Source organism: Nothoprocta perdicaria, unplaced genomic scaffold, assembly GCF_003342845.1.
Source record: "Nothoprocta perdicaria isolate Ctin4 unplaced genomic scaffold, notPer1 scaffold_214, whole genome shotgun sequence".
Classification (NCBI taxonomy): Eukaryota; Metazoa; Chordata; class Aves; order Tinamiformes; family Tinamidae; genus Nothoprocta; species Nothoprocta perdicaria.
In genome coordinates this window covers 469963-493453 of record NW_020455360.1, presented here as the reverse complement: position 1 = coordinate 493453, position 23491 = coordinate 469963, and the positions used below count along the sequence as shown (strand labels likewise).

Sequence of the window (23491 nt, the reverse complement as noted above, 5' to 3'; positions counted from 1 at the left end):
CCGAATGCTCCTGCCAGGTCCTACTGTCTGTCTCTTTCCAGGGATTCAATACCTCCAAGGTTCAGGTTTGCTTTTACATCTCTTCCTTGTGCAACCGTAGCAGCAGAGCCTCTTGCCAGCTGTCTTTAGGAAGGGACACTAATCTACTGCTTGTCATTGCCATGAGGAATACCTGCACCCTCCTCCTCTTTGTAGTGGTCTCCTTTTATGCGAACGGTAAGTGAGCTTTCCTTTCAGATACAGTTTGCAGAACAGTGGCAGCTTTTGGGGCAAGAGGAGAGGAGTGTGGTTTCAGCTCTAACATTTGCAACTGTCATCACAGGGGTCTGCAGACTTTAAGATGCATGAAGTAGATTATTTTGTTGTTTCTGGCTTGCTTGGTATCACCAAATCCACTATGATGCATAGGGACAGACAGTAAGTTGCCTATAAAATGGCAAACAGTAGGAGATGACAGTGACGATCACTAAAGGAAGCTCCTTTAGATGCTCCCAGGGTCGCATGTGATGGGAAAAGCAGGGACTGTGGGGAGAGTGAAAAATCAAAGATGGACAACAGGGCACGAACCATAAATGAGAAGGCTCTCATCCCTCTGCAGTTACTGACTGAAGTTCTAGGAGCTGTGTATTTTGCAAAGTTCTTACTTCCTAATTGTCTCATAAGTAATATGCAGCAGTATTGAAATTAAACTGTAATATGTAAATATATGCTTAACAAAGAAAAGCATACATTATGAACATTTTCTTTACCTTGCCAGGATTTCTTGTATATATTTTAGCCAACAGGCACAGCCTGACAGCAGCATAAAACATTGTGCATTTACCAAGGGAGGCTCTTCCCAGGGAGAGACGCCACTGAAGTGTGCAGAGTGGAAGTGGCAGAAAGTGAACTGAGGCAGAATCACAGCTTTCCTGTATTTATTTATTCATCCCACTCCTGTTTTGCTTCTTCAATTACTGAAGGGCAACCTTAGAAAACATCTGCTTTATAAAAGCTGAAGAGTAAGCGCCTACTTTTGACTTTTAGATTACGCATTTGGAAACTCATAGGTAATGCTTTTCATTTGCACTAACTGTAGTGTGGAAAATAAAAATATATTTAAAATACAGTAAAATCAGTACTTCTTTCACTAGAACGAGCGTTCCACACCAGTGTGCATTGTTCTAGGAGGCTATATAAATCATTATACTCCAGAGTATGCTGAGACTTAACGTCATCAAGTAATTCAGAGAATATGAGAATCGTCTTAGTGCTGCACCCTATCTGATTTATCCTAATTACTCCCGGAAACTTGGTATGGCACCGTTGTCCACACAAGTCATTTGAGAGGGAAGAAAGAATAGAAATGACAACACATGGCATAATATATCTTTTCTAAACGTGACTCAACATATATTAAAACAAATGAAGTCAGGGAAACGGAAGAAAGATGCTTTATGTTAACTTTTACAATGTAGACAGTGCACTTGCCTGTGTTTGTCGATATTTCTCCTTACTCTGTTCTGTGGAAATCACTCCAACGTATTTGTCACCACATTCTGAAAACAACCAGCATAACACAGAATGAGTACTCGCATCATTTTGTATTTTAAAATTATATCGTGTAAAAGGGATTTTTTGCATTGATGACCAAATCAAGTCTGCGTTTTTGCTTTTTCTAGCGTGAAATAGGAAGGATCCTGAAGCTTTTTTTTTTTTTTTTTTTTTTTTTTTTTATGGTTATACCCCAGTAGAGAAAAACTTATAGCAGAAACGCGCACTGCAAGGCTGCAATTTGCTCTCTCTGTTATGGAGCAGATGTGAAGCGTGTCCAGTGAAGCACAGGCAATTCACCTAGCTCAAGATCCACCTCTCTGTGGTTTTCCGATTGCTGTTCTTCTTATGTAAAAATACACCGCCCCCGATTTGGACTTGCTTCATCAATCTTGTTAAAATCACTTCTAAAAGCACTTGTCTGCCCTCTGGAACATTTCTGGAGATTACTGCTATTTGAGAAAAAAAAAAAAAAAAAAAAAAACACAACAGATTTGACAGGGAAAGAAGCACGTTTGCATTTCTTCCAGCTCCTGGGGGAAAAGAATTTTCAAATGCACCGTCACTACCACTTTGGAATACATATAAAGACAACTTCGCATGCCTGGTAACTTTGTTTTCATTACGTGCCATCTGGCCAATATGCGCACTGGAAACGGGAAGTGGATTCTAAGAACAACGCACTGGGTTTTACGCGTTATTCGGGGCAGCCGGGGCCAGCAGCCGTCCTGGCGCGGGGCTGCTGCCATCTCGTGGTGCTGGAAACCCCGAGCGAGGCCACAGCAGCCTCGGGTCTTCACTGCAGGGGATTAAGTTATTTAAAGTTTGGGCTGGCAGGGTAGTCATATAACTAATAATTAATTCCAAGAACCCTTCTTAATAGTAGCATGGCATTTCTTAAAGGGATGCGTTATTTGAAAAATCAATAATTAAGAATTCACATATTCAACAAGAACTCACTCTGCTAGCAGCACTCTAACATCACTGTATAAATCAAGTCAAATGACATTTCTATTTGGCTCTGAATTACAGCAGGCTGTTTCTGTCCCTTAAACATATAACACAGAGAATGTTTGTTGAAATGAAATCAATAAAATAACTTAAACAGAGATCCCATCCTTAGCAGCCACGGGGCATTTTGTCCATCCTTACAAATGCACAACAATTCAGTCCTCAGGTGCAGGCCCATTTTATTCACAGCACCAAATTTATCTTAGTTGCAATATCCAAGACAAAACAAAGCCCAGAGCTTAGCAAGGATCAGCGTAGCTCCAGCTTGACAAGCTTTTGATTAGGCAGGCTTAGGCTGAGAACGAATGTTGTATTAAACGATCACAGGGTGCTGAGCATTTTGCAACTCCACGGAGGTGCAAGGCAAGTGTCAATCAAGCCCAACCCAACTAAACTAGTGCAGGCAGATTCATTCAAATTGGTTTTTCCAGGGGCTTTGGGCTGTCCTTGAGAAGTCAGTTCTGAGCTACAGTGATACGGTTACATGTGGCAGACTTGGGTTCCCCTGCTGAACTGCACACTGGTCTTCAAAGAAATAAAGCAAGTCTGGTGCTTATCTCAACCTGTCCACAAAGCCTGGGTAAAATCAATTGTTAGATGCGAAAAATCTCTGAGATAATTTTTCTTTTATGCCTCCCTTACTGCCTCAGAAACAAGAACTTCTTACAATTTTTTCTTAAGATGAGTGGAATTCAGAAGCACTAAGCCTCAAGAGTGGCTTGTTTCCCGCAGACACTTGATGCCCAGTTAAGGTGGGAACTGGCCACCCCCCAGAAACGCACCCAGGCTTTGGCTGCCTATGTGATCCCGGCCTGTTGCAGTCTGCCTTTCTCTGCACCTCATGTCGCAACATAAGCAACACATCAAATTCACATACCGCAAATTTAGATTACTGGCAGGGCCAAAGGGCCACTGCTTTTTATTCCATGCACCTGCTTTAGGGAGCAGTGAAACAAGTCCCCTGCAGGGACCCTTTCCTCTCCTGTGCAGTTTCTAGGGTGGGACCAGGTGCCCTTTTGGCCCCTAACTAAATACGTCATGGGAAGAACATGTGCATATACATATGCAAAACATATGCAAAGAATGCTTTTTCTAACGGCTTGACTAGAAATCTATTGTTGACCCCTGTGCCCATCACTGACAGCTGTTACACAACACAATTATGCTGCATGCAGCAGAGTGTCTCCTGCAATGGGTCAGTACTGTTGGCAGGGTGAAACCAGGACTTCAGCTAAGTGTCACTGAGCACTGGTGAACTGGTTCTGTTTGATCCCTAAATTTATTAAGACAGGCAACTGAGAAGAATTTACTGCTTTATATTCTGTAACACAGTCAATACTATCTGCAAATTCCAGTCAAATGGCTTTAGAAAGCACAAGCAGATGCAGCCACCTCTGGAGCTGTGCCACGAGCCATTCTGCTGCAAGGGGAATGCTCAGGGTTGTCTGACCACCTGAGACCCTGCACATACTCTACCCCGCAGTCACTGAAATCCAGCTCTGGCCGTCTAGGATTCATAACATGTGCGAGTCTGTAATTCAAGCTTTGCTTCCCATATCAGAAGGCTGCCTTTTACAGAGTGTCTCAGGTTTTCAAATAGCATGCTTATGAAACACTGGCTATCAAAGAGCTCCCCATCATTATAAAAGTCTGCAGCACATACCCTGGCTTTTCACTACACAGATCAGAGCCTCCCTTTGTCTCCTACGACAATAAAGAGGGAAGTCACAGCCAGACTCCCTGACTTTGGATCTTTGAAATCTTCTCCTTTTGTTATTAAAAGGGTAGTTTTCTTCCAGTTTCTATTTCTGAACATACTGCCAAAAGTATCTATCAACTTGAGTTTTACATTTTAAAAAGAAAACAAATGGCTCTGATTTATCTGCCTGATTTGTGCTCTGTGAAAGACAGCTTCAGCAAAAGAGGCATCAGTGCTAGGGACTTACCCTTTCTGTTCACACAAGCCTACAGACTTTAGAAAACCAAAAGCCATAATTACTTCAAGAAGATATCCCAATGCACAGGAACCTTGTGCTCCCCATGTCGTGTCACTTGCTCTCCTTTCTGCAGTCCTGTTATGTGATGTTTTACAGGAAGCACCGCGGCCGACGCTGAAGAAAAGCTAATGAACCACCTACTGAGTCCTGACAGGTACAATAAGTTAATTCGTCCAGCTGTCAACTCGTCCCAGTTGGTATCTATAGAACTGCAGGTTTCCCTGGCACAGCTCATCAGTGTGGTAAGCTCAAATTAGGCTGTTCCTTTTAATTCATTACTATCTGCACAGAAGTCTAACTGAAAGTCATACTGGTATTACTATGCCCCTCTTACTTTCCACCTTACATAAAAGCATTTAGTAGGCAGTGCCCATACATGTGATTTTTTTGAGATTTACAATAGGAGATGTATTATGCAATAAAGGAGAGTGGCAAGATCTTCAGCTAATAAAACTGCATTGATTAAAAAACACTCCTTCCACATCCCTCATATTGTAAATAGAAGAAAAGCTAGTTGTGACTGGAACAGCTCAACACGGTTAAATCAACTGCCATGTGAGCAGCTCTTCATACTCAGTAACTTTGACTTCAGTGGGTCCAAAAGACCTTTCCACTCATGAAGTCAACATGTGTTATACAGCTCCTATGAGGCAAAAATATTCACCTTGATGTCAAGGGAGATTTTAGCATTAACTGCAGTGTGAACAGGATCCATGACACAAGTAGGAAGAATTTCATGAATGTGGGTTTCTAACTTTGCTGCTCGCTCCCTGAGTGCAAGCGGGCTATAGAGGGCAGCCCCCTTGCCATCAACGGGCCAGTGAGTAAAGTTTAAGAGCTGTATATAATTTTTATTCTGAAACTCAACAGGAAAAGTGAAAGACACTAATGAAAGTTCAGGGAAGCTGTACAAGCTGATATGCTCTTGCACACACATGGAGGCTGAGGCAAAAAGCAGGGACTGCGCTGTACATGGGACAGCTCTAGGCCAAGTGCTCCCTGTCTCCTGGAGGAGGGAAGAGCAGAGATGCTCCTCGCCCTGCAGACTGCAGGCACCAACACGGGTCCTCCTTGACTGCCAGGGCTGGGCAGAGGTTGGTGTCTCATCCCTGCAGGCCCCAAGGATCAGCAGCCGCATCAGAGCGGACACATGGGCAAGGACCCAGTCCCTATCCTGCTGCATCTGCACTCTTTAGAGAAAAACAGCATCTTACAGACACTATCAAGCAACTCCAGTGTCAGAGAATTAACTTTTTTCCCCTTGTAGAAATCCTCCTGACTCTCTGACCTATTTCAGCCCTTAGCAAAACCCCTGCCATACAAAGCCAACAGAGAAATACTTAACTTGAAATACATTAAACAAAATTATTTTGTGCAGCTGGAAAACTCCTTGAGACCCAACTAAAAACATTTACTACTGCAATAAAAGCAAACATTTTAGAGGACAACTTTTCTTTCTCTCCTGCAGAACGAACGGGAGCAGATCATGACTACAAACGTGTGGCTGAACCAGGTGAGCAGGCCCACAAGGCTCCTGCCATGCACAATCACCACTGCTCTCCTTGGTGTGCACGCTGGTCAGGATATGCCCATCATCACCATCCCATTTCTCTCCTAGGAGTGGATTGATTACCGCCTGGCCTGGAAGCCCTCCGACTACGAAGGGATAAATAAGCTGAGGATACCTGCAAAACACATCTGGCTGCCAGACATTGTACTTTACAACAAGTAAGTAAACCTTGTGTAGTTCAAACAGATAGCGAGCAAAAACTAACCATGCAACAGGAAGCAAGCAGTCCCGTGACAGAACCAGTCAGGTGGGCCTGGTATCTTCTGAAATTGAATTTGGAAACTTTTTGCCACTATATCTGAGTGAGAGGAACTGGCCACAAAGATAATTTGACTAAAATCAGGGCTCTAGTTAGAGTCAAGTCTCTAGTTAGAGAGACCGTTGCTAAGTTCACAAGCACCAGAGCTCCATGAGTTAATTCTCATTTTCAAAGCCAGATTACAGCCTGTTTTCATAAAGCATGAATTCAATTACATGAATGCAAAATAAATCTGTCAGCATAAAACCTTGGTGCTTCAGAGCACAGAGAGGCAGAAAGGCTGGGAGCTGCAGTGCAGCTCAGTGCTTCTTTCAGACAAACAGCTTGGTGCCAAGAGTTCATAGTTTGTTATGAACACTTTGACAAAGTCTTAAAGGAAATGACACCAAGTCTTGGGGATATATATTTATATAAAAATATATATTCATGTTTTCTCTATGTATATATATATACACACACACACTATATATATAGTAGTGTGTATATATATACACACACAACTCATGACATTTTAAAAAACATCAAATTCTTGAAAACATGATGATTTAGGAACATGTACAGATGGGAAACCTYGGAAGTTTATATATAGCTGAGTTAAGTCTTTGGAATCCTCCCACTAGAAATGAGATTTAAGAAATACTTAAATACTCAAAACTATTGTATTAGTCACAAAATAATTCAGCCAGTGGATTAGTATGTACTCTGCCTTGGCAAATCCTATTCTGCTAAACTGTGTCCCTCCCTGGCTTCCTTCTTGCTTACTGCCCAAATGGCATCATTTAGTGGATTACAAGAAGGGGAAGGAACAGTTTAAAAAGACTTCTTGAAAACGGAGAAGCTTTTAGCCTCACTATAATTGATTTTTACATTAGTACAAAGCTGCAAGTTAAAATTTTAGCTGAAGGTCATTTCACGGAAACATTCACCCGGTGACGTTCTCCTGCTGACACTGTTTCCCTGGCAGAGTTCAAGGCCACACTAAGGGCAGCACCAACTACAGTCCTACACACAACTGGGAACAGCACATGCGGAAGGTACCGAGATGGCCAAGCAACCTGGCCCTGCATCCTGCTTAAAAATACATTAAAAAAAATACATAAAGCCACCCAAACTTATGCTGAAAAAGTTCTACTTTTCACGGCACCGTCTCAACAAATATGCACTTCATTAGGCTCGATATTAACTATTAAGCAGCAACTACTTTTCCAATGGCCTACAGGGGTGCTACTTAATCAGAATCTGCTGCTACTTAATCAGAGTCTGCTGAACTTTATTTGCTTACACTTACAGTGAGCTTGGTCTGGCATTTCTGCACATAAGGCACTGACTGTCTTTCAGGGGCATTTCTTTAAGGAAGCATCTGTTCATCAAAAAGAAAGCTGGTAGGATCTAAGTGGTCCAGACTCACTTCTGCAGTCTAACATAGCAACCAAGCGACTTACTAGTAAAGTGATGTCTGTCCAGAAAGACCAGACCAGAATTGACTACCGATCAGTAATGATCTTCTCCCCGAATTGAATGACCCACCATAACCTAGGAGACTCTTCTGGTAGAAGTTCAGCATTTGGAGCAGGTACAAAAGCAAGACTGTCTGTGGGAACCAAGAACCCCGTGGCTTCTCTGTTCTGGTTTTGTAACGAACAAACATTAACTGGAGTGATGCAGTAAGTTATAACCCATATAATTACATTTCCTCTGCCTACAATCTCCCTCCATTTCTAACACTGCTCATCCTTATTTCCTCCTGCAAGTCATTCAGGAGTGTTAACATGTGCTGTTAGCAATGGTCGTGTTCCAGACTAAAGGTACCTGCATCTCAGTATTGGAAGACCTCATTTCTTTTAGCCTTCAGGGAGAATAGGTTATTTTAAGTATTTATATAATGCTTTGAATTCTTTGCATCAATCCTGTAGGCATGCTTCCTATTAAATCATTCTATAAAATTATATTTTAGATAATATTTCATATACATTGGACAAATGCACACATCACTCTCCCTATTAGGTTATAGCTGCTGACATAATAGATTTCAAAACTGAAACCTTACTAAAATTTAATTGTAACAACAACTGAGACTTAGGGGCCAAGAACATCAGATCCTTTCCATGTTGAACCACTTTGCCCCTTCACATTTGCTGGTCTTTTCTCCTTTTTCTGGTTTCTCTAGTGCAGACGGCACATATGAAGTTTCCCTCTACACAAATGCGATCGTACAGAACAACGGGAGCATTCGCTGGCTGCCCCCAGCTATCTGCAAGAGCGCCTGCAAGATCGAGGTTAAGCATTTTCCATTTGATCAGCAGAACTGCACACTAAAGTTCCGGTCTTGGACATACGATCATACAGAAATTGATATGGTGCTTAAAACTTCCATGGCAAGCATGGACGACTTCACACCGAGCGGAGAGTGGGACATTGTAGCACTCCCAGGAAGGAGGACTGTGAACCCCCTGGACCCCAATTATGTCGATGTGACATATGACTTCATCATTAAAAGGAAGCCTCTTTTTTATACCATCAATCTTATAATTCCCTGCGTGCTAATTACATCCTTAGCCATTCTGGTGTTCTACTTGCCTTCAGACTGTGGTGAAAAGATGACCTTATGTATATCTGTGCTGCTTGCCTTGACCGTGTTCTTGCTGCTGATCTCCAAAATCGTCCCTCCAACATCTCTAGATGTTCCCCTGATTGGGAAGTACCTCATGTTCACAATGGTACTAGTGACATTTTCAATAGTTACTAGTGTCTGCGTCCTCAACGTCCACCACAGATCCCCAAGCACTCACACCATGCCCCCTTGGGTAAAGCTCGTGTTCCTCAAGAGGCTCCCAGCCTACCTGTTCATGAAGCGCCCAGAAATCGCTTCCCCGCAGCAAAGGCTGTGCCACCGCAAAAGGGCGAGATCCGAGAACCAATGCATGGACCCAGCCGAGCTCTACAAGAACTCCACCTACTTTATGAACCCAGCCTCCGCCAAAAAATATGATATGAAAGTCACAGAGACTCTCGACAATGTCAGCAGCCATCAAGATTTTAGGTTAAGATCAACCACGAAATTTTCTCCTGAAGTCCAAGAAGCAATTGATGGAGTCAGTTTCATAGCAGAACACATGAAAAGTGATGACAATGACCAGAGTGTAAGTAAAATGAGAAATCATCCTAGTCTGGCCAGAAGCCATCCCTGGCTTTCCTTGGGATCTCTCTTCTTGAGAACGGAGATTTCAGCTCCCTAGCCATCTTAATGCTTTGAGAGAGATTTCAGGCATAATTCGTAAGAGGAAATAGATTTTTGTCATTAAAAGAACCTGGTGAATAAGAGTTCGCTAACATCAATACTGCCCTGAAAAGTAACATGACCTACAAAGATAGACTGTCAGTTGCCCAGCAAGCAGAGAAACACCCTTGAAAAAGCCCTGTCACTCCATTTAAGTAGTTCTCGGCAGGGAAAGAAATTAATATTCAGTTCCAAATCAGGGTGTATGTTATTAAGAATATTTTTTCCCCACTGTCTTCGATGAGTGTAACACACCTCATGCTCAGGCCACATTACCAAGAAATGATCTCCATGCAGCTCAAGCATTCATTTACCTAATTAGGCACAGAAGGAGGATTTAGTGAAATGGGTAGGAAATCCTCTGCAAACACTCTTTCTGGGCTAAGATCCCTGTTTTTAATTGAGGAACAGATGCTGCTTATCATAATTTCCCATGACAAACAGTGGGTAGCATCAAACTCCTAATGCGAGTGGAGCTGAGACTTCTTCCATGTGAGCTACATCAGACACTACTGGATATGAAAAGTCCTGGAATCATTTGAGCTGTGCTGTTGCTGTTATGTTCACATACCCTAGTCATGTGCTACTAGCTGCACGCTAACGCTGATATAAACACCAAGTGCACAATGCTTGGAAAAAAAAATTAGAAAATTCAGAGTTTTGTTCAGGCGAGCATTGGTGTTTCTGAGAGAGAAAAAACAACAAACAAAAAAAACCCACCAAACCAACACCCTTACATCTACACACATCCTCTCCGTGACTGTTCAGGCCCAGATCCTAGACAGATTTGAGGGTCTCTGCTCCTCCTGTGCTCTCCTTCCTCAGCCAAGAACCCCAAGAAACTCCAAATCTGCCTTCAGATCCAGCAGGAGTCCCTTGAAGAACATGTTACTGAGTCATTCATATTTTCTATTAACTGAAATTACTGCCAATATAAACAAAGAAAAACAGCTATTAGCCTTAGATGTGGGCTTGCACATATCAAAGCTGACCAAACGGAAGCAGATTCATAGCAGAGAAAAGTCATTTTYCAATAGCACACAAACTCTTGCAAGAATATGCTGCATATTAAAAAAATTTATGAAGCATCCATTTGAGATTAAAAGCAATTTTTAAGGGAATTTTATACATTAAGCATAAATTGGATGCTTTTATACAAGGCCCTCTGATGCTGCATATTGCTGCTTTCTAGACACACAATTTTAATCCCTGCTTTTCCTTCATTATCATGGTCTGATAACAACTGTTCATGTACCTCATCTATAGTGTCATTACAGGAGGCCCCTGTAATTCCCATTAGCAGCAGTAGGAATTACAAGTGTGCAGTGAACAAAAGATATGCAATGGGCTGATATGAGATAAATGAGAAGYACTGGAAAGTCTCTGAGGTGAGTATGTCCTATAGGTAACCAGAACTAGCGAGAGTGGAAAAAATAACCATTCCTGAGAGGCAAATGAATAGATTAAAATATTTCCCTTTTATAGTAATAGGTTTATAGTCACTTTAACTTGCAAACGAAATCTAAGGCTGGCCCTATGACTTTCACAGACAACATATGCAAGAGAAAAAGGGATATTAGTAAAAGCAAGAGTATTAATATGCATTAAAACTCTTGATTAAGATATTTGATAAGGAAAGAACCCTGAAGCCAACTTTGTTTAMCAGCACTAAATATTGTCCATGGAGATTAATAGCATCTGCAAACTAAATTCAGGTAAGAGTTTACTTATTTCTATTATATTGCAAGTTCTTCTAGACCAGAACAAGACACTCAACCACACTCTGTACCTGAGATATCAAAGAAATGTTTACATTATTCATCTTAATTGTGCAAATCAAATGTGGAAAAAAATCCTCCTTGAGCTCTCAAGTCAGCTTGTTCCCTGATCCTTGAGATTTGCTTCCTGTTAATTTCATATAGAAAGATTCAGCGTCAGCAGAACTAAGGGGGATGAATAAAACTAATTGCTAATATCTTTAATTGGCTTTTTCTTCCAGGTCATTGAAGATTGGAAGTATGTTGCCATGGTAGTGGACAGGCTGTTTCTCTGGATATTCGTCTTCGTTTGTGTCCTGGGGACAGTTGGGTTGTTCCTGCAGCCACTTTTTCAAAACCACACAGCTACCATGAACCCTTAGTTGTCATTTAAAATTGCCAATGCTTACGTAGCTGCTGGGCCTCATTCTGCTCTTGGTTCTCCTCCAGTAAACCAGGAGAGGTGTCAACGGAGTTGCTCTTGCATCAGATTTACAATAGGGGAATGGAAAATGGAATTTGACCTGCTAGATCATTGTGATAGGAAAAATCCAGAAACAGTTATTTTTTTCCAATGACTTTGTTATTTCTGGTGATATGTTGGCCCTTTTTTCCAATCATTTCAAGCCCTAATATTGCAGAGGAAAGCTTTTACTGTACAATGTGCCACCTTGGCTCAGGATTATCATTAGGATTATTAAAATGATATTTTATATACCTTGTCTCAGGAAGGACATTTTCTTTCCTTAGAATGCTGCAGTTTCCACACTGCAGATCTCATATTACAAAGAAGCTATTGCCAAGACATTTATTTCCTTCAAATGCCTCAAAACTACTTATATCTGTTTTTTAAAAGTATTACAGGTGGAATCATTACTGTTTAGCTGCTTTGAATGTGATAGTTAAGATGAATCCAAAAATCAGAGCCAAACTTTTGAAGTGCCACTATTGGATTTCTCATCTTGCCATCTCTGCTAGCAGATCGATCAACAGAGACCAAATTAAGTTGTGATTAACAAACATTTATATACGCTGTTCAGTGACGAAATATAAATAAAATGTGAAAATCTCCTACACACAGATTTAGTCCTGAAATGTTCCTGCAGCTTTCACCACTCTTTTAAGTGGGGTTCATAGACACTTTCACAAATCACAAAGACTAGCTGTACGGAAAAGAATCCAACAGAGAAGACGAGTAAAAAGCAACAGCTGAAAGAATGAGGTTAAGACACCTGAGAACGAACAGACCTTCATGCTTTGCATTTGAACTGCTAATTACATGAAACATCTCTGGCAGAGGACTGGTCAGAGCCCAAGACTTCTGCTGGGGAATAAACCCACCAGCCTTGCCCCACATAGCTTGCTGCTTGCAAAATTGGGCTAAATTCAGGCTAAAACAACTTTAGCTCTTCATTGGGGTGCTGTCAGGACACAGCAATTCCACCACCATTAAGAGGCAATTTGCCTGAGGAGGGGGGAACCTCAGCACCCACCGCCCCATRGGAGGATTCACAGACATCCGACTCACGGTCTCCAACAAGCCCTGGCTGAAGTTGCCCCTGACTTCACCTGCCCACCTGCACAGTGGCCCTAGTGAGGTCTCTGTTCCCAGGCAGCTGCAGATACCCCGCAGGTTCAGACCTACCAAGGCAGCTGCCCTGGAAGCTTTTCAGCTACCCGGGGCTCTCTGCATCCAGGGCCAGTCTCCTGTGACCGCTACTGCCCTCCCTTTCCCACTTTCTCCCTGTTCCTCCACACAGCCTCAATGCAACCGGGCGGAGATTTCCCGTATTCCTGTCTCACTGTCAGTCTTATCTTTAGGAGCAGCACTGCCTGATAAAGCTCAGCTCTGTTCCTGCTGCCTTCAGCTGGATTATCCTCGGCATGACAAGGGTTTCAGATAGAACTTGGCAGCTCAGCCAGCCATGGAGCGCAGGCAAATGGAGGCCTCACACTGCACCAGCCCAGGCAGGGCTTTTAAAGGCTCTTCCCTGGCCCCAGGGAGATYCCTGCAGAACTAGGGATGCTCAGTCAGGATATAGTGGCTCTAGTGCTTTCCGTATATCTTGCTCATTTTTTTGGTCATGAGTAAAGCAATATGCTTTTTCTAGTTATGCTTTCAGAAATTATAAATACATATTTTTTAAAAAGCTTTCAGAAATAACACGGTAAACTTCAGCACAGGAAAATTCAACCAATTTGTTTAGGTTTGGCAAAATTCTGACCTTCTAAACACTGCTTTTGAAATGGGAATTGCTATTTTTGCCTAAAGCTCAACAGCTTCACCAGTCCTGTCTGCATAATCCATAAAATCATTCCCAGTTTAGCTTCTCAAAGAATAGCAGAGTTTTGCTATGACTTTGTGGTAATATTTCAAAAATGGAAATTTTGTATCAAAACAGAAAGAGACCAAAACTGTCATCTTGTGTAGTGACTCTTGTGAGTGTTGTAGGGTTTCAAAAAAGCAAAAAGCACAGTTCGTTACTGCAGATATTCACGAGTGGATGAGCTTCCCCCTGCCCATACACATTTTTCCCCTGCGTGGTTCTGCAGTGCAGTCATGGTGACGTGTTCCTATCATATCACCCTYCCTAGCCACAAAAACGAGCCTACCACAAACCCGTGAACAACATCAGAGAAAAAGTATCACTGTGCATGCAAACACTGATGAAAAATTCAATAACTAGGCAAATTAAGCTGAAATACCTGAAAGATACAATAGCTCTTCACTGCCTCTGAAAATCAGTCATTTCCCAACTCCTCAGCTTTAAGCTCTGAATTTTGAGGAACCTGATTCCAATCTGATGTTTAAAGCAGCTGTAGCTCATTTCTGCCTGTGATTAAAAACAAACATCCTAGTGATCAGGGTGCTCATTCAGGGAAACCAAGAAGGCAGAAGGAGAAAAAGAAAAAAAGAACAAAAACAAAAGCAACCCTCCCCTGCCCCCCCAACCCTACTCTGTATGCCCTAGAAAGGCAACAAAATTTGTCCACAAAAGGGTTAAACTACAAAACCAAATGACTGAGTTCTCTGGAAAAAAATAAATAAAATCAAATGGACAGTAAAGCCTATTTCCTCTGCACTAATACAATTACAGAAATTATCAAAAGAACATGTGTCTGGRGATGGGGTGAATGATGCTCTGAGAGCTGGAGTAAACAGGATGAACAGCCTCTGTGCCAAGAACACGGAGCCCTCCTGGTGCTCCTTGTCCCAGTGCTCCCGCTAGCCACGGCGCTGAGTGGAGCTGTCCCTCAGGCTGTCCTCCCACCACTACCCCAAACAGACTGCAATCCCATGTCCGCCCCTCTCCCTGCACAGATGGATGGCCCAGGTGTGCAGCAGGTAACACACACATTGGTGAGGAAGCTGATGAGCACCGCACGAGTGAGCCACTTTGTAAACAGTGATTTTATGACTGCAAAGGAAACTAATGAAACACTTGTGGCTCTGGACGGCGGGCCCATGCAGTAGGGAAGGGAGAAGGGCAACCTCCTACCACCCAGCTTCAGTTCTTTGTTTCTACATAAGGTGCAATCCCAGAAAAACATGAGAAGAAAACATGTCACTTCCTTCACTGCTGCGACATTATCTCTTGAGATTTTTGATTATAAAAATTTTTTGACAAAAAAAAAAATCCAAGTCTTTTTTTTTAACTTAAGAATGAAAATCCATAGCAGTGGAAAAAGATGAAATCTGTTCAATCTGCAATGAGAATTTAAAGACTTACTGGAGCTCTTCCAGCCTASATTACTGTTTGAGAAGAGTCCTGACCTGAGCTTCAAATGTAACACCCAGACTCCTCCATCTCCCTTCCCAAACCTGATCTTGCCAGCCCCTGAAAGCAGGAAAGGTCCAAAACCAGTTATTCCCAAGAGTTTTGGTCTAGTTTGGCTGCAGCCCAAACTCCTGGCTCTGGCTGGATCCTGTTGGCTGCGTAAACATCTCTGGGCTCTGATCCTGGAAGCATTTATGAGTGTGTTTAAGGCTACTCCAGGGAATAATAACATCTTTTATGTACAGGAAAGAACTAGGCTGGAGATGAGCACCTGGCACATGTGCTTTGAAAAATGAGATGCTATTAGGAGAAAAAAAAAAACAAAAAACGCAACATTAACTGTGCATAATTGAACATTCAGGTCTCCTGGTCTCATTCACTGCTACATCAGGTGTCCTTAATGTCAATATCCATTTCAGCACAACTCAATTAGAAGATTTTCATTAACTAAACCTGACTTAATAGTTTGGCATAAACTTCTTTATAAAGAAGGACCCTGCAAGGATCAGTTGCTGACTGGAAAAATCTTTAGTATTGTCACAGTGGAGGGTTCATTTACACACCAGTTGATGGACTCCTGTCTGCTCTCCTTACTATGCGACTGCTCCTTGCCTACAGTAATAACCTCTCTTTTGCCTACAATTTATTTTCTGTTCCCAGCACCCTGTTTGTGACAGCCTGGGCACTGGAAAGGGGSCAGCACAGCAAACCTAATGGGAGCTCGCTGCGCAGAGCTGTGCTCGGGGTCCTTCTGCCTGCAGCTTCCAAGCATTTCCTCCTCCAGAGGAGCGGAGCGCTCATGCTTCCCTGCTCCTCAGTCCTGCAGCTGAGCTTGCTGCCGGCAGCTGCTTCCACCGACCGGCAGCAACTCGCAACACCATGGAGAGCTCGCGCGCTCTCCTCCTAACTGCCGCCCTTTGCCTTCTCTTGCAAGGTGAGTGAGCCTTAATTTGCTTTTTCTTTGTTGGTGAGGAGGGAACTAAACAGGCGAACAAAGACTGTGCAATTTATTTTCAGTGTTGAAGCTTACTCCAGGCAACGATCTCTAAGATAGCTGTTTCTGTTAGGCTTTTTTTATTCCTCCTTGTGAAGGAGTAACAAGTTAAGGAGCCCTGATCGAGATGCCAAACGGAACCACAAAGCCATTTTAACACTTGAACAGAAAGCTCCCTGCATGTAAAGGTTTAGTCTTACATACTGTAGAGTACAGAAGGACCAAAAGGAAGAGACGATATTAAATAGCTTTATCTGTGTGCAGCTCACTCTGTGAACACTGCACCTTATCTCTGTACATACAGGGAACACTGAAGCATTTAAATGTTAAACTCACTAGTGCACTTATTGTCTAGATATAGTCAAAGCCAGATTTAATTACTGTGTTGCAGTCATGTAAAAAGGCTGACAATTTCGAAGGGGCTATAATGAAGAGCTTTCTTAAAACTATTTATATGAAAGACTATGGAGCATTTATTCCAGAAAGCTTGATTTGATACACCTCATATGTTAGAGATCAATAAAAACTTGTAAGGGCAAGAGTAGCTGTTAAAAAGCTATTTCCCCAAAAGTGTGAAAGAAGGGTGTGCATTTTTGAATTAGACAAGTTTGTTTGAGTCACTTCACTAACCTGAAGATAAAATTGGCATCTCAGTGTTTTTTAGCTAAATACAGTTTGACATGGGAGGATCCTCTTGTCTGAGGAAGATCGGAAGGTAACATCTGCTTTGGGAAACAGCAGATCAGTCACATGCATTTTGCTTCTTTTCTCTTTTCCTATCAAAAAACAACAAAATTCAGGAAAAATAAAYGTGCATTTCTTGTAATTATCCATAGTTTTATATGTTTTTCTAAGGAATCGTAGGATTTGTTCAACAGACTTCACTTCTGTGCTTTTGCCATGTTCACATACAGSGCTATGCATAAAGGCAAAACCAGGTATTTTTTCCATCTAAAATGCTGGAAGATATTTTGTCCAGCAGAGATTTGAAGGGGAATTGCCCTAGAAAGATGAGATCGTTGGCTTCCAGATATTCTCCAGCAGATAAGATGTTTACTGCTAGGCTCAGGGAATAAAAAGATGGTTTGAAATGCTGACTCTCGTAACTCATCCCCAAGCAGTTGAAACGGGCAGTGCTTTAAAACAATTTCAGTTTGCAGCTTTTTCAGCAGCCACRAGGCACCACAGGCAGCACCAGAACCAAAAAGGGCAGTAGGGAGATACTGTGGGTAGAAATTATTTAGAAGAATAAATGGGCTCTTAGCAGGCGTTCTCTTCGGATACCTTTTTGAATGCAATGGCTCAACAATTTTAAGCGCTGTTTCCACGGTTTGACAGACAGGCTGTTACTTTCACTGCAACCACGGCCCCTCGACGCAGGCTGCAGAGCCGAGGCGCCATTTCGTGGCGAGTCCACTTCACCCAGTGGCCATTCCCCTGCCCRGGGAATAAAGTCCCACTCACACTCTCTCCTCTCACATCAGGCTGCAGGGGCTCGGAGGCCGAGCACCGGCTCTACCAGGCCCTGTTCGAGAACTACAACCAGTTCGTGCGGCCGGTGAGGAACGTCTCGGAGCCCGTCATCATCCAGTTCGAGGTGTCCATGTCGCAGCTGGTGAAGGTGGTGAGTCCCGGGCACAAGGGGMGGCTACAGTGCCACCCCCCGCCCGGCCCGACGCCTCCCTCTTTTGCAGGATGAAGTGAACCAGATCATGGAAACCAACCTGTGGCTGAAGCACGTGAGTAGTCCTGGCGATGGCTCCACAGCGACCCCGCGGGTGCGCAGTGACATGGCCGCCTCAGTCGCTGGGGACCTTCCCGCCCTCGGCTGAGGCGAGCAGCGCTGCCCCGGCCGCACTGCAGCTAAGGGCAGTGGCGGAGGAGGGGGCTGCCATTCCACTGCTGCATTCAAACACAGAAGCCCCAGCATGCTAAGGAGAGGGCTGGTGAAAGAACGGAAAGGAGTCAAAAAAAAAAAAAAAATCCCATTCTTTTTATCCTCTTACCCAATTGCATTCCTATTTCTGCTGTCCTCCATGCCGCATCTCCTTTCATCTTTCACCTGTGGTTTCTTGCATAAAAACTCCTCAGGCAGGCACTCGAACACAGAGCCAGACCCTGCTCAGGCTGGGGGCACCCTGTGCTGGTGTCCATAACCCACACACTTTTGATAGAGCYAAGCGAGCGGCGCAGTGCCCAACTCAAACCGCCCCAGGCGCTCGGGCAGCGGCTTGGCGCCGGCCTCGCGCACACACCTGCAGCCTCGCGCATCTCGCCCACTTAGATCTGGAACGACTACAAGCTTCGGTGGAACCCCGGTGACTATGGAGGTGCCGAATTCATCCGCGTGCCCTCCGGGCAGATCTGGAAGCCAGACATCGTTCTGTATAACAAGTAAGGCTCTTGGGTGCTTGTTACCTCACGAAGAGGGAAGGCGATGTTGGTGTTTTTAAGCACCATGGGTGGCAGCAGGAAGCTCCCTTACATCAAAATGTTCGTCAGCAGTTCAAAACTGCTAATTATAGGCATTTTTTTCAGCAATTAAACTCACAATTTGACACCTATGCAACACTGCAGTGGCGTACAAAAGCTCAGATATGATGTGGTTTGGGTGTTTGTTTCCAAGGCTGTGAAATGCCAAAGCACTGCTAACTGGATCTCCCTGCTACGTATGGAAACTGCTCTCAAATTATTACAAAGAAAAAGGATTCTCTTTGCATCGCCTATGGTAAATTCATGCAGCTGTTCAATTAAGCTTATCCAGGCAAATTTATGACAGCTACTCAATCCGGTGCATGCAATTCAGCACCATACTAACATGTAATTGCTTACTTGCAAAAACAGATTAAGGATTTTATAAATATGATCTCATTATGTGAAGTTAAAAGGAACAATTGCCTTCCCCCCCCCCCCCATTTTTTGCTTTACAGTGCCGTTGGCGACTTCCAGGTTGATGACAAGACAAAGGCCCTACTGAAATACACAGGTGACGTGACCTGGATACCTCCAGCTATATTTAAAAGCTCATGTAAAATAGATGTAACCTACTTCCCTTTTGACTATCAGAACTGCACCATGAAGTTTGGTTCCTGGTCTTACGATAAAGCCAAAATTGACTTAGTTTTAATTGGTTCTACGATGAACCTCAAAGATTACTGGGAGAGTGGAGAATGGGCTATCATTAAAGCCCCTGGCTATAAACATGACATCAAATACAACTGTTGTGAAGAGATATATCCAGACATCACATACTCCCTCTACATCAGGCGTTTACCTTTATTTTACACTATCAATATGATTATTCCATGTCTGCTGATTTCTTTTCTGACTGTTTTAGTATTCTACTTGCCTTCAGACTGTGGTGAGAAGGTGACACTCTGCATATCAGTCCTTTTATCTTTAACAGTGTTCCTTCTTGTTATCACAGAAACCATACCTTCTACTTCTCTGGTAATTCCCCTTATTGGGGAATACCTCCTTTTCACCATGATATTTGTGACTCTATCTATTGTCATTACGGTATTTGTACTTAATGTGCACTACAGAACACCCAAGACGCACACGATGCCCGTGTGGGTGAGAACCATCTTCTTGAACTTACTTCCCAGGATCATGTTTATGACAAGACCTGCCAGCAAGGAAGAGAATAATCAGAAGGCAAAACCATTTTACGCCACTGAGTTTTCAAACTTAAACTGCTTCAATGGTTCGGAAACCAAATGCAAAGATAGCTTTGTGTGTCAAGACGCAACATGCAGCTGTTGTCAGTACCAGCGGATGAAGTTCTCAGATTTCAGTGGCAATCTCACAAGAAGTTCAAGCTCTGAATCTGTAGATCCTCTGCTTTCATTTTCGGTTCTGTCACCAGAAATGAGAGATGCTATTGAAAGTGTTAAATACATTGCAGAAAATATGAAAATGCAGAATGAAGCAAAAGAGGTAAGAACATATTTTACCATTACTCAGACTGCAGATACCATTTACCATTTCACATAGAACTGTTTTGTAAGAATCCCCTAGAAAAATATGGACAGCATAGACTGTTGTTTTATGCAAGTAAATTACATAAACTTGCATTATAAATTAACTAAGCCTAGTTAATTTGGGAGAGCAGCTCTGTTGCGTTACCCCTTTCCTTATTGAAGAAGCATAAATGCATACACAGTGAAACGTGTCACAGTAGCCCTGCTAGGGAAGCAGAGCTGAGTAGCCTCCTACAAGATTTGTAGTTAGGATTTCCAAATTACAACTCAGTAGTAGAACCTGCCAACTCAGTGGCATTTAGAAAGTCACATCCTCCCTCCCACAGTTCCCCATCTGTAAAGACGACAAGTATTTGCATCTTTGTCACACAGCCCATGCCAACTCCCAGTTAGTACAACCTAATACAGATTTTTTTTGTTTACCTTAACTCAGAGAAGAAGTTCTAAACTATTCAAAAACAAGAAAAAAAAAAATTAACATTACCATACCTGAGGAAAAATGAAGTCAAGATTGAAATCACAGAATAACTGAAGTTGTTATCAAGCATTGTTTCTACTAACATGCAACATGCATAGTACTTCAGTGTCACTCTTGCTAAAACATCCCCTAAAAAAAACAAATAAAAACAAAAAATGTGCTTGGATATTTGGTTCATTCACACATGGAAGGTAAGAAGATGAATTTTATGTCAAGAATGTTGTTAAATTCCTGTACCACTTAAAACATCAATGTAACAAATTGTCATATATCAGTTATCTTCTATATTCTCATATACTGCTCAAGGAGCAGGAGGAGAAGCCGATTTCAATAGGATTTACATTCTGAGGTAGTCAGGTTTGTCCAGAATATCTTTTAACTGCCAGAGAAGAGATTGTATCTCATGAGGTCCCATGTCTTGGTGAACACTTTTATTTTACTTCAAGAGCTACTTTTGGCTTTGCAAATAGCCTATTCAAATAAAGCTTCTTCAAGGTGAATTAATTTGTCTACCAAAACACTGGTATTAAAATCGTGTATATAGAAAAGAATGAAATGATCTTACTACAAGTTACTAATAAACATGCCTACTTTATTTGATCTGTTTATTTTTCAGATTCAGGATGACTGGAAATATGTTGCCATGGTAATCGATCGCATTTTTCTATGGGTTTTCATCCTGGTATGTATTCTAGGAACGGCAGGGTTGTTTTTACAACCTTTGATGATTGGAGATGAAATGTGAAAAGATGAAAAAGAATCAAAATGTTACCTTACCAAACCAAACTTGCTAGCCCAACTTTTTTTTTTTTGCTTGTATCTGAAGYTTTTGTATGCATTTCATTAGAAGAATAAGAATCTTTCTTATTCTGAACTTTGCTTGACTAAGAAGGCTTTATTAAAAATGTGAAAAAGTATATTTTTATTTATGACAGCCAATCTCAAGGTAATATGCTTTAGGCTTGCCAGCTTTGTTTTTTGTAATAAAAGGACAATACATTAAAGTACATAGGAATGGTTTAAGAAGGGCTTGATAAATAAAGCGTTACATGAATAGTCTGAGAAAAGTTCAGTACTTGGGCTACSAGCTTTGTTTCCAGGAGGCTGGCACTGAGTCTTTTCACACTACAACACAGTCGTGTGGGAGAAGGTTCATAATCAGTTTAGTGAGTGTCTGCACACTATTGAAGCAATTTAGGAAGCGCAACTGTTCGAATGGAGAACATTGCCACCTGGTGTATAAACAATGATCCAAATCACGGAAAGAAAGGATCCTGGGCAGCACTAGTTACAAGAGGAAAATGAATACATCAGTAATAGATGATGATGGTAAAGCAGCCAGAATATAAACTTTTGTACATCCTCATATTTTCACTGTATTAAAAAAAAATCAGCTATTTAGAAATAATGTTTTAAACTGTATAGAAATAAAATGTAGTAACATGCATTGAAGGGCTATGCAAAGGATCAAAATATTGTATGATTGTTTGAATATGGAAGCATCCTGCTATATGAAAGTGCTTTTCTGTGTGGAAAGGCAGACAAATACACAAAGCATTCCTGTCAAGTAGGTTAAAATTGCTTCTTAGGCATACCTTTTTTTCTTTAAATCTGTGACTACAGATAATTTGAGTGCATGAGTAAACAGTGCAACAAAATACTGGAATGAGGAAATGCTTTGTAAGTTTATGAACTGTTCTCTCTATGCCAAACTGGAAACCTTTGGAAATACAGTAATATCAAAATGATGTAACATTTATGAAAATAAAGAGAATCAAGCTGTGGAAACTTGTGACTTTTTCTTTTATTTTGACTAAATGACAAACATTATATAAGGTAGCACTAGGAATAGTTCAGTACATTCAGAAACCAACTAGGTAAATCCATACTTCTCAGCCTATTACAAAATATTTAGGTTTGCAAACACCCAAGGATGAGCTGAAGACTAGGATTCTATTGTCAGCTGTTTTACCTATATATTTCACAATCAGCTTATAGAAGTGAGTGAAGAAATTTTATAGGTTTGCAAAAAATGTTAGGTACTAGCATAAGGTTGGGACTCCTTTGGTCAATATGCTCCTATTCACATTATGATATAATTGGGCAATCTACAGCAATCATTTAGCAAGGGGAAAACAGATGCAGGGGAGGAGTTAAAAACACATTACTAATCCATACCTTTTTACTCACTTTACTTCCTGTTTAGATAATAGTAAATTTTCATAAGTAATTCAAAGCCAGTGAGAACCAAAAAAAAAAAAAAAAATTCATAATTAAGTAATTTTTGCGAATTCCACACAGAGGAAGTTACTGATGCACTGATGTGGGAAGGAATATGTTGACAACTGAAATAAATATTCATTATAAAACTGAATAAATACTCATTATAAAACATTATATTCATTATAAAACAGAAATATTCTTTTCTACAGAATAAATAAATTTGACTCTTCTGCTCCATTAGAACACCTGTGCAACTTGGGCATGTCGTTTAGGGGTATTCGCTTCACTTTCCATAACCGATATGCATATATCAATATGCACATATCCTGTCAACATTTTAAGGCTAAGTTAGATGTTCGCATTAGTACTATAGAATTAATAAGATTTTAAGTTTAGCAGAAAAAAATGCAGAAAATTTCACTGAAAAGACAAAATGCAGTCACCTCACTACTTCTATTTATATACTAGGTATATGATAATGTTCAACTGAGGTTTAAGTTCTATTTTTTTCTGTAGAAAAAGGTACTTATACTTTATAACACATTCAAAAGGACTTACGCTACTAAAAATCCTCCTTTGCATACTCTAATAACTGAAAAAACTCTACTGCATAAGTAYATGCAAATATTT

At 41.6% G+C, this 23491-nt stretch overlaps 2 protein-coding genes across 2 annotated transcripts; both read left to right on the top strand.

Moving 5' to 3' along the window:
• Positions 1-12150, top strand: CHRNB4 (cholinergic receptor nicotinic beta 4 subunit). Its single transcript, XM_026038632.1, has 6 exons — positions 1-216; positions 4638-4783; positions 6010-6054; positions 6160-6269; positions 8538-9510; positions 11647-12150. Exons 1-6 carry the CDS (start codon positions 162-164, stop codon positions 11785-11787), a joined length of 1470 nt encoding a protein of 489 aa, XP_025894417.1. The 5' UTR covers positions 1-161; the 3' UTR covers positions 11788-12150.
• A 3854-nt stretch (positions 12151-16004) lies between these two features.
• CHRNA3 (cholinergic receptor nicotinic alpha 3 subunit) lies at positions 16005-22230 on the top strand. Its single transcript, XM_026038631.1, has 6 exons — positions 16005-16117; positions 17662-17801; positions 17872-17916; positions 18462-18571; positions 19108-20116; positions 21255-22230. The coding sequence occupies exons 1-6, from the start codon at positions 16063-16065 to the stop codon at positions 21381-21383; spliced, it is 1488 nt and encodes a 495-aa protein (XP_025894416.1). The 5' UTR covers positions 16005-16062; the 3' UTR covers positions 21384-22230.
• The last annotated feature ends 1261 nt before the right edge of the window (positions 22231-23491 follow it).